Source organism: Rhipicephalus sanguineus, chromosome 1 (genome assembly GCF_013339695.2).
Source record: "Rhipicephalus sanguineus isolate Rsan-2018 chromosome 1, BIME_Rsan_1.4, whole genome shotgun sequence".
NCBI lineage: Eukaryota > Metazoa > Arthropoda > Arachnida > Ixodida > Ixodidae > Rhipicephalus > Rhipicephalus sanguineus.
Window position 1 is genome coordinate 181579296 of NC_051176.1, and position 12586 is coordinate 181591881.

A 12586-nucleotide genomic window follows, 5' to 3' on the forward strand; every position below is an offset into this window, starting at 1 on the left:
CTGGTACGGCGTGACAAGAGTTGATGACGAACATAATGACAGGTCCTAACATGCAAATCATGACGCGCATGTCATGTGCAGCATGATTTACATGACATGGTCTCGGGGCGCTCGCGGCCATTTAAATGACGGGATACATACGAAAACTGGTATGACGAGACATTTCTGTATGACAAACATAACTGACACGTGGTAACATGAAAATCATGATATGCATGTCATGTATGACATGATTTATATGCCACGCTCATTGCGCACTCGAGGCCGTTTCGCTAGATTGATATACACCAAAATTGGTACTGTGCGATGTGACTTTATGAAGAACATGAATAACAGGTGGTAGCATGAAAATCATGACATCTATGACATGTATGTCATGATTTACATGCCACGCTCATGGTGCATTCGCGTCCGTTTCGCTTGCGTGATATACACCAAAATTGGTGTTACGCGACACGACAGTATGACGAACGTAAGTGAGACGTGGTAGCATGAAAATCATGACATGCAAGTCATGTACGACCTGATTTACATGCCACGCTCATGATGCGCTAGCGGCAGTTTCAGTAGATTGATATACACCAAAATTGGTATTGCGCAATGTGACTGTATGAAGAACATGAATGACAGTTGGTAAGATGAAAACCATGGCATGCATGTCATGTATGTCATGACTTAATTGCCACGCTCATGATGCATTCGCGGCCGCGTCGCTAGCTCGATGTACACCAAAATTGGTATTGCGCGAAGCGACTGTATGACGAAGGTAAATGAGACGTGGTAACATGAAAATCATGGCATGCATGACATGCACGACATGATTAACATGTCATGCTAATGACGCACTCGTGCCGTTTCGCTTGCTTGACATACACCATAATTGGTATTGCGCGACGCGACTGCATGACAAACGTAAATGAGAGGTGGTAACATGGAAATCATGACATGCAGGTTATGTATGTCATGGTTTACATGCCGCGCTCATTGTGCATTCCCGGCCGTTTCGCTAGCTTGGTATACACCAAAATTGGTATTGCGCGACACCACTGTATGACGAACGTAAATGAAAGGTGGTAACATGATAATCATGACATGCACGAAATGTACGACATGATTTACATGCCATGCTCATGGCGCACTCGTGGCCGTTTCGCTAGATTGATATGCACCAAAATTGGTATTGCGCGATGTGACTGTATGATGAACATGAATAACAGGTGATAACATGAAAACTATGACATGCATGCCATGTATGTCATGACTTACATGCCACGTTCATGGTGCATTCGCGGCCGTTTCGAAAGCTTGATATACACCAAAACTGGTATTGCGCGATGAGACTGTATGATGAACATTAGTGACAGGTGGTAACATGAAAAACCATAACATTCATGTCATGTATGGCATGATTTACATGCTCTACTCATGGTGCACTCGCGGCCATTTCGCTCCTTTGATATACACCAATATTGGTATTGCGCGATGTGACTGTATGACGAACATAAATGAGAGGTCTTAACATCCCAATCATGTTATGCATGTCACGTGCGGTATGATTTACATGCCACTGTCATGGTGCGCTTCCGGCCGTTTTGTTAACGTAATATATACCAAAATTGGTATGGCATGACACGAGGGCGTGATGAACATAAACGACAGGTCATGTATTTATATACCAGAATATGCGTTTCATTGGCATGGTGTGCACTAGATTGTGCATGCATGCGTGCATGGCAAACATGCGATATATGGTGGACTAGATGCCATGGCATGAATGATTTCATTTGGCTCAAAGACAAACAAGGCGATGTATGCAGCTCTTATTTGCTGGCTGCTTCGCATCACATCGATTCCCACAGTGCGTGGGATCTGCCGAATTTTTTCATGACAGATCATCGCTTGTGTGAAAAGAACGACAAGAATGAGTACACTGAATGCGTATCTAATGTTGTTTATGAAATTCCGTTGTCATGTGGCCGGTCGTATACTGGCCAAACTGGTCGCTGCTTCAATGGTCTGACAGTGACGAGGCAGAATAAAGACAGTAAATAAATAAAGCATTTCATTAGATACGTGCATGGTAATTTTTTACTTTTAGAGGCTCTCCCGCCACCATCTTGAATTTCGGTCCAGGACCGAGCAAGCGCCCCGCTCCAAATCTGGTCGGATTGTCCTTCACCGTAGGGGGGGGGGGGGGCGCTTGCTCGGCATTTTACGGTAGATACAAACAGTTGTATTTGCCTTCAAAGCTACCGTAGAAAACCAAAGAAGGCACAGTTTCTCTGTGACGCTACTGACGGACGAATGAAAGAAGGGAATCTTGAGGGCTCGTTTCTTTGTCTGATACAAGTACAACTGTTTCATATACCAAGTGGACGAAAACACAACTTCCCGCCGGCAGGGACCGAACCTGCAACCAGGTTCGGTCCCTGCCGGCGGGAAGTTGTGTTTTCGTCCCCTTTACTTTCTTCACATCTATATCCTGATTACTACTATACACCTAAAAACAGTAGAGTTAACGTCCCCTGTGCCTTCGCTGGCTTCATTGTGTGTTGGTTTTTGTTAATACTGACGGACGAACAGCACAGTCAGGGTTTACTGACTTCGTTTGTCGAAGCATGCTTCAAGTTTATGCGGTAACCGCAGTTACCACTTCTTACACCTTAGCTCAATATGACATTTTTCAGTCGTTCAAGCGTTTGCAAATAACATATGAGTGCTCGTAAGTTTGCTAATTGGAGTAAAGACATATCATGCAGGTTAATTTCCCACTCTAAATCTCTCTCAGCCTGCGCTTACTACTTCTAGCATTCGCAAGAACAGCCCCAGCGCCCCCCCCCCCCAAATAAAAAAGGAAAAAAAAAACTTGTGAGTTTATTTATTTTATTTCATTTCATTTTATTGTTTTCAACATGTTACATGTCAAGGGTAGGTATGGCTGAAGAAGATTAACTGCCTGACAATGGACTGCTGACCCGAAGGTCCCGTGATCGACTCCCGGCCGCGGCGGCTGCATTTTCGATGGAGGTTTGAGGCCCGTGTACTTAGAATTAGGTGCAGTTTAAGGACCCGAGGTGGTCGAAATTACCGGAGCCTTCACTACGGCGTATCTCATAATTACATCGTGGTTTTGGGACGTTAAACCCCAGATATTATTAATATTATTATTATTACTGCCCGACAATGGCCCTACCACCAAAGCACTGCTGAACAGTTACATGAACATCATTGAGAAATTGTACAATAATAAGCGGACGCACTTAAAGTGGTAGGCCACCTTCAAAAGTCATTTTTTTTCCCTCGAGGTCGATTTTTAGTTTTTAGTTTTTTGTGCACGCCATAGCATTCAACAATGTGTTGCAACGAACATTACCCTCCTATCACCATTAGTTTGCGAGTTACAGCAAGTTTTCCATACGCCATGCTCTTACAGCGAAACCGAAACCGCTTTGCGTTGGTTTCGAAAGTAAGTGTTCTTTCTTCTATATAAATTATATTCAAAATACTTTATAAATTTTATTTTCACTGTTACATAAAGGATGTCATTAAATGTAACTTTGTGTTTCTGATTGTCTTTAAATCTCTAAAAACGGCCACAATAGGACACACTTTTTTTGCAAGCTCTGATATCTTTGTCTGCGTTCTTCTCAAAATAAGAATTAGCTCCAAATCATGCGACGCTAACTTTCATAACTTTTTTCTCGTTGTGTACTTTGAACTGAAATTTTGTATAATAATATAGCCGCTCATCGACCTTCGTGCCCGGAGCAGTCTTTGATAATTCGTTCAACTTACATTTAAGGGCAATAAAAGCGCCGCGCGTTAGGCGGCACTCACGTGGTATTTGTTAAAATTCGCGCGCTTTAAAGAAAGGCCGGAAAAAATTAAGCAGGGGAGTTATCTTAGCATAGATTTAGAAATTCGATGTTTCGGAACAAGCGCTACAACTTTTGTATTGAAAATTTCTGTCTATAGTTAATATTTAAAAAGATCATTAAGCAATCTTTGTTCATTGCCGAGCTTGGCGGATTGAAAAAAAATATTCTGCCGGGCTCTATATGGCTCAGAAAAATACTGCGCTAATTGGAGACGCGTAGCGCCTATGCTTAATTTTTTAATACTTGGTGTTTTTTAGGTGAAACACCCTGTATATCTGTGCAGTGAACTAGAATAAAGGAAATTGATGGAATATTTTTGAATTCACAGCTGACTTTGCAAACAGGCTCAGCCTAAATTGGCTCTTTTTCCCCGTCTTTTTGGTTTTGTTAACATTACTTCCTTGATATTCACTGCATAATATTTGTCCTACTTCATTGCATAGCGCCAACCTTTAGTTACATAAAGGCGAAAGCTTTACTGAATTGAGGCGCCCATTAGTCACTTATCATCACTTTTATCATCACTTTTAACGCAATTTTTGAAAAATCACCTCCCAAAAAATAAATAATCAATATTTGCACTATAAATAATGGCTGGGTAAGTTAAATAAAACACACTTGTTTTGAAGAAAAAGTTATCTCAATGCTGGCTGCTCTTAAAAAAATTTTTTTTGAGTGGCCTGCCGCCTTAACAGGGAAAAACTTTGGCATAGCCCCTATACGACAGTTTATAACATACACAAAAAACAGTTTCGTCAAGCTTTTTTTTTTTTTTACAAACATTGTAAAAATGACGGAAACACTAAGGTAGAAGGACACAAGAAGAGCGGTAACAACTTGAATTTATTAAGCTTTAATAACCTGTTACACAGGGCACGTCCTGCGCCCTAACCACCCGACTATTTTCTTCGTCTTCCCCATCGATTCAAAGCACGCATCAATTCCAACTCGCCCAGCGCTTTCTACCTTAACAATCAGTATCAATCAATATCAATTAACACGTATTACTGCTATGCTAAAAAATAAAAGAAAAGTGAAGAAATGTCATGCGCATTGTAGTAATGTTTGCGAGAGGGTCAGTTTATAATCCATGTTGTTGCATGGATTACCTCACTGTAGTCTTCATTAAAATGAATGTACACTAATCGGGCTCATTAAGAAGGCAAAAAGACCTAAGTGCCTGAAATCACATGGCAATATATTTCTTGTATGTTTACTACAATTAAACACCAAGCCGGTTAAATAATGCGTGCGAATAAGTTAGGCTTGCCTTCTGCTGTGCTATACCCTCTGTAATGAGATATATTATTCTACTTTTTTCTTCAGTTTTTTTAATCATGTTCATTAATAACGTACTCTATTGCAAACATTACAAAAATGTTTAAAAAACAGCCGTTCATATAAAACTTGATTGTTTGAGACCACTTGTAACCTCAGCGTAGACTGGCGAGAAGGGTGCATGTGTCGAAGTCAGTGCCACCTTTTCTGCAAGCTTTGCTTATCAGTACAGTGACAAAAAGTGATCGCAAGGGAGTGCTTCCAGCAACGAAAAAACAAATAATGTACTATACAAGCAAGGGCCGACTTCTGTTTAATGTTACGACTTTCGTTTACCCGAATATATTCTTTTTTTTTATCATCGACTGCTGACATGTCACCTATTCTTGTAATAACCTGGATTGAGAACCGCAGAAAACATTGATTAACAACGAAAAGGCGTAGCCTTGGAATAGAATCATTGCATCATTCGAGCCCCAAATGCAAACAAGTAAACGGAAAAGGCGTTCAGCTATCGAACAATGCTCTCTTCGCATAAAAAACACAAGGGAGACTGAATGCTTCATAAGGCTTTTTGCATAACTCTCACAACACTATTACTTTCCCTATGCGTAGGTAACTTTGACAGAGGTAGTGTATGCGTGATGTTGCATTTGAATACAGCACCTCTTCCGCCGCCTACTCGAACAATATTACCACGCATTTGTTGCTTGATTCTTTATAACTAATTCATTATTTCTCAGTACATTGCATCTAAACTTTAGGGGCCTCTTATCAAGCATCGAGTGGATATACACCGCCGTCACCAATCGATACTCAATATGAACCAGCTCCGTGCGTGCACTCAATCTTCGAAATGAAACCAGCCCTTCAGCATAAAAGGGTCCCAAGAGAGTGGTGTCCTAAAACCAAACGGAAGTGTGGGTGATTGTTGCTCTTCTTCTTTGCCAAGAATAATAAGGCTGAATCTGGGTCGCTAAATTCAGCGTGGGATGGTTCATGACACTCTGGAGAGTGAACTGAATTCTTTGAAACAAAAAGGGAAATAACGTTTCGTGTGCATCTGGCCGCATCGACTTGGCTACGCGCTTTCCGCGCATATTTCCAAGTAGTTATTGTCTCTTTTTAGCATGGCAAAGAAGCGACCGGCTTAAAGGAAATGTGGTCCTAGATTTTTTTTTCTTTTTACGCGGAGTTTGTAAGAACACTTTCCATTCACTTCAGATTCAATAAGTGACAGAATGTGCGTCAATGAATCAGTCATGCATGAATACTCTAAATATTTATTACCTCGCCAGGCTAAACCCACCTTTTCCTTCCACCTACCACAACAATAGGCAATATGTAATAACGTAAATAATATTGTCCACGCAGTAATTTACAATTAAGTAGCCCTGCTATTTTGGGGAAGCACCAGTAGTGTAATTGCACGACTGCTTATACGTGAGAATATTCAGCAGCTTAAACTGTTTTCTGTTAGAGCTTTCGATAAACACATTCAGCTGCATTCCGGATAAAATTGTCCTACTAGAGCGCATTAAGCAGTATGGGTCGTTTTTTTAACTTTTGCTTAACAACTAATGCATCCGTTTTTACTGTCGATGTTCCCTGCTCCAGATCACCTTTCTTCAGGGTAAGATGTCAACCGATATGTGTTTCCTTGCTAACTTCCTTGTTTCGTTTTGTTTTTTCTATTCACCATTCTCTCAATTTATTTTGTTTAGTTGCATCTTGCGATGCCAAGTGAGACGCTAAACTGGAGGCCTTCAGTTTATGCGTCAATACAGGCTTGCAAGAGGCAAACGTGTCACCGGCGGCTCACAGCTTGCGCCGCATTTTCTCTCACATTTGCAACGCTGCAAATTAGGATAGCTTTGAAAACTATGAAGTAGAAAATATCTGAATTGTAACTACTTCCCAGTGCACTCGCTTTGTAGAACAAACAAAAAGGGCTCACGAGTAAGGTATTCAGAGCACAACGATATTAGGAGTGGCGTCTGGCCACTCCTCCGTCACTCTTAATTTAAATACGCACTGTTCGAGCAAGGAAAAATCAGTCTGTAAAATTTGCGAATATGGTAAATTTTCGCGCCACCTTTCTAGTAGGATTCTTGGCAACAGTTGTTGTTGACTATACGAAAATGCATCTAAATTGAAATGTTTTTTTTTATAAACTCACGCACAAAAACCTACGTAGGCCTTTCGCTGCGGGCGACAACAGAAACCACTATTGTGTAGCATACGAAGCACAATAAATTATTATATCGCTGTGGTACAAAAATGGTTTAGCCAAATTATGTGTTAGGTGATGTGGAGAAACGCGTTGATAAGTATGCTTTGCTTAATATGAGGCAGCCGCCAAGGAGCAGGGGCTCCTGGCCGACTAACCGTCGTTGCCTCCCACAATCGAGGAAACCATTGGTTTTCATTGAAAAAGGTTTTGTTCTCTCTCTCTTCGCTGCAAATTTCTTGCACAGGGTGGGCAGTGGTACGTAGCCTAAATATGGAGGTCAATTGTTTGAGGAAAGATGTGCTCTCTCCTCTCTCTCTCTCTCTCTCAATATATATATATATATATATATATACACACACACACAGGGTGTTTCAGCTCAAAAGCACCAAGTATTAAAAAATTAAGCATGGGCGCTACGCGTCTCCAATAATCGTAGTATTGTTCTGAGCCATATAGAGCACGTCAGATTATTTTTTCCCATCCACTAAGCTCAGCAATTAACAAAGATTGCTTAATGAACTTTTCAAATATTGACTCTAGAGAAAAATCTTCAATGCAAAAGTTGTAGCATTTGTTCTGAAACGTCAGAATATTTCATCCATGCTAGTATAACTGCCAATCCGATAAGCTGGGTAATTAACAAAGTCTGCATAACTAACCTTTAAAATAGTAACTATAACGAAAAATATTAACTAGAAAAGTTGTAACGTTTGCTAAGCAACTTCGAATCGCTTCATCTATGCTAAGATAACTGCCCTGTTAAATTTTTTTCCAGCTTTTTTCTAGAGTGCGCGAAATTAAAAGGTATACTTGGCGCAAGTTAGCTGAAACACCCTATATATATATATATATATATATATATATATATATATATATATATATATATATATATATATATATATATATATATATATATATAGTTGAAAAAATGAAGGAGCACACTTACGAAAATTGCATATTTTTACTCATTTACGTTACGGCCGTGGCACGGCCTTCGTCAGAATGAACTCAAGTACAAGCGTACAGCCGCTTTTATGGGCATCAAAACGTGGGTGAAGTGAATGTACAAAATTTACAAAACAATGATAAAACAAATGTGGTACATCAAGCTGCATCAAGGGCATGAACAAGCGCTTATAACGATGAGCCATTGACCGCACTAGTCTCGATAGTTGCACATGAATAGACAAGACGATAGCGATCGTTCAATAATCAAACTTATTTGCAGCTGAGTTAGGCGCGTTTCATTGAAGTTATGACACAAATTCGAACATCAAGACATCACAGAAAGACACGACACTTTTCCTACGCTCTCGTTAATGCCGGACGATACAGTGTTAAATTTATGGATCAGAAAGGATTCTCGAACTTCGCGATCATGGTGAGATTTGAATCCTGATTGTAATAGCGTCACCATGATTTTGTCAAATGAATGACCTGGCAGCCGAACATGTTTAGACAATAACGATCGCTTTCGTCTTGTCTATTCATGTGCAACTATCGAGATTAGTGCGGTCAATGGCTCATCGTTATAAGCGCTTGTTCATGCCCTTGATGCAGCTTGATGTACCACATTTGTTTTATCATTGTTTTGTAAATTTTGTACAGTCACTTCACCCACGTGTTGATGCCCATAAAAGCGGCTGTACGCTTGTACTTGAGTTCATTCTGACGAAGGCCGTGCCACGGCCGAAACGTAAATGAGTAAAAATATGCAATTTTCGTAAGTGTGCTCCTTCATTTCTTCAACTACATGTGCCCCGGGCCTTCAGAACTTTCTTTTGAATTATATATATATATATATATATATATATATATATATATATATATATATATATATATATATATATATATATATATATATATATATATGTGTGTGTGTGTGTGTGTGTGTGTGTGTGTGTGTGTGTGTGTGTGTGTGTTATGAAGTGCAGCCGCGCGTACAAAACAAATAATAACATTTATTATGCGTGTCGACCGCGGACCGGTTTCCGTTAAAAACGTCAAATAAAGAGGGTAACTTTGTTTGTTTTTGTACGCGCGTCTGCAATTCATATTACATATTAATCACTAAATACAAGGAACGTGAACTTATGCATATATAGTATATCCGTTCCCAGCTTGTCACACATTTTTTTTCATTGAATGCGATGGAGATATTGACTTCTATAGGCGTCTCCGGCGTGCCTAGAATTATATATTCTCATTATCAGTTCTTCATGTGCGGGAAGGAGAATGTCAAATTACAGCGAGACAATGTTCGTTTTTATATGAATTTGCTCGCGGACTTTGTAGAAGTAAAATTTATCAAGACTGTCAGTGTCCTTTACACAATAACTCATACAAATTGACTTCAATCAAGGCTGGTTGAAATCGGTCATACTGCATTCGCCAGCTGTTCATGTTTCGCCACTAGTGAGTGTGCATATTACCGATGTGCAACTTTCGAATCAAGAAGATTGTGGATGGAATCATTGTCATTGAGTGCTTCGAGAACTTGGGTGGAAGACATAGTTGAGTATTCTCTGAAAATTTAGCGGAACAACAAGAACATAGTTTGTAGCAGCGTGGATACACTTGCTATTGGCAGTCATGGAAGTGGTGCGTTGGTAGCTTATGGCAGCGCTCATCAAAAACACGGACTAAACTGACACATGAAGATAGACGAAGGCGTAAGCGATTACGTCTTCATCCATCTTGATGTGTCCGTTTCGTCATTGCTTTTGATGGACCAACATGCCCACAAGTACTTAAGCGTTGTATAAAAGCAATTCTTGGTATTGCATGCAAACATCGAAGGTGCAGTGCATTTTCAAAAGTTTAGCAGAAATAAGGGTAATGATTCTGTCGACGTTGCCCTAATTAAAGTACTAACCTTAAGTGCAATGACAACAATACGCGATAGAAAATTTTAAATATTAATCACTAGTTTACGTGATTTCACCAAACATCGATAAGTCGCGCTTCTTTTAGTTCTAGGAAATGGAGGCATTCCGTTTCCGAATTTCCTAGTAGCTCGCTTAACCGTTGCATCTATAGCAGTTCCCACTTACCGTAAGAAACCGCATGGCTTTCCCGACACGGTGAGCGCTGTTTCTGTGGTAACCACCTTCGGGGACTGCCGCCGGTGAAAATTCGTCGCCGAATATTTTGTCGCCTATCCTTTTATACGACGGCACACGCGTCGCCACTTTCGCGCTGACACGCTGGGAAGTGATTTACATGGAGCGCGAGCACCGAACCAGCCCACCCTCTCAGATGGGTGGTTGCTGTGGTCGCCGCTTGCAAGCCCACCATGGCGCCACACGATGGGCGCATCGTTCGACAGCGGGAACCAGCTGTCGACATGCCCGGCTGCAGTTCTGGCACGCTGGTGTTCATTTCCTCCGGCTCCGCGTTCTTTTTTACAGTTGAATGCTTTTGCTGCTGAAGTTCCTTTCTGCATGTTCTAACGTTTCTAAAAATTGTGGCTTATCGACTCGTGTACGTATCCTCATGGGTGTTTCCTGAACGAACCACCATATCTGGCGCTCAGCCTGAGGCTGGTTACGGCTGCAGACACCGTTTCGTAATTAAGTACTTAAACGTATACCAACTCGAACAGTGCATTAAAAGTACTGCTTATGGAAGCTTATGTCGGAGTAGAACACAATCATATTCCCCTACCCGGCAGTAATCTTGCATAACCAACTTCGTGTCACTAGAATGTTTTCCATTTGAATGTTTTTTTTTGCCCACTTACATAGCCGAGGCTGGTGGTCCAGGCGTACATCACATTGTACGGTAATGGTGCTGCAGCATGCCAATTCAATAGCGGGCATCTTTCTTATCCAAATGTTAGAACAGGTGCATTGCCTTCGCCGATCTTGGCTTTTATGTTCTTTTCACCTGCAGTTCCGCATCCTCTTTCCGCATTCATAGACGGTTTCGCGATTGATAGAACAGCTGTAATCGTGCAGCCCCAAGAAACGTCCGGTCAAGCGATATATCAATCTAGTATACCAGAATAAAAAGCGTGTTTCTGAGTTGTTTCAGTGTACGAAACGTCTGTGCACGCTTTCAGGTAAAAGAATGACATATCACGCCTCAAGAACAAATATTTATTATACTGCGACAGCTTTCAGTGTTTACCTGTAAAATTGTAGTTATGCGCAGAGAAATGCATTGAAAATCTCCGCTTTTCTGTTTCACCGCACACTCCTAATTGTTGTTGCGTTTTATAGCCGCTAAATTTAGCGGGATACGTCAGTGGGCAATAGTGGAAACTGTCTGGGCCATAGAGTTTCTCACAATAATACCTAGAGGGAAATCTGGCGCCACCGTCTATGCGAATTTCTTAAGCGGCGCTGTTACCGCGATCGGAATGACGGTATACGTGCCTGCGAGGCTTGTGTTGGCTGGTGTTGAGCGAGGCTTCGGCTAAAAAGCGGATACGACTGCGCAAGAAAGATTCTCTGAAACTAAACTTTTATAAACGGATCTCATTAACGCGTATTATATTCAAGAATAAAAGCCCACTCACCTGTACGGCATAACCAAACGTCGAAAGAAAGAAACAGACGACAAGCAGTCGCAGAATGAACGCTGACCTTGTCGTCGCCCTTCCAGGTTTAGCGGCCAATCGTTACTTTTTACGCTTCGTAAAATTGTACATCGACGCAGAAGTTTTCAAAGTTAAATAAAAATTGTGTCTGTGCAATGATAAAAAAGAAATAGCTTGCTATATACGTGCTCCTTCAGTACGAAATCAACCATCCTGACGCAAGGAATGCGTTGAAGCCAGACGCGTCTTCGAGGTGTCCTGGCTCTTCGTGAACGGTACCAATCCGAGCCAAGTGCGAAGCGCGCGTATACAACAGCTCACTAGCGCCAGATTTCCCTCTAGGTAATTGTGAGAAACTCTATGGTCCAGGCCGTATGTATGTAAACAGCGAAATGGTGCATAAAACGACAATGGAAGCCCTATTTATACATAAAAGATTTCGTTTCTTTTGTTGTTAACCTAACGCTATTAGGTACGACCCCTTCAGTAATTATGTAACTTACGAAAGCTATTTATGCTCATGAAGATATAAGCTAACAAAATAATTTTATTCAGTATACCACGGGTCATTGAGTCAGAGACGGAGAGATATGACAGTAGGCCGTGTGTCGGCGTTGCCGCAACTTTTGGGTCACAGAAGGGCGGCGTGCAATG

At 41.1% G+C, this 12586-nt stretch overlaps 1 protein-coding gene across 1 annotated transcript in view; it reads right to left on the reverse strand.

Moving 5' to 3' along the window:
- The window catches only part of LOC119403371 (uncharacterized), a 28115-nt gene extending 17577 nt beyond the window's left edge, over positions 1-10538 (reverse strand). Inside the window, exon 1 of the mRNA XM_037670316.2 lies at positions 10443-10538. Within this exon, the coding sequence (XP_037526244.1) occupies positions 10443-10457 (15 nt within the window). The 5' untranslated portion in view covers positions 10458-10538. The remainder of the gene's footprint in view (positions 1-10442) is intronic.
- Positions 10539-12586: the final 2048 nt, after the last annotated feature.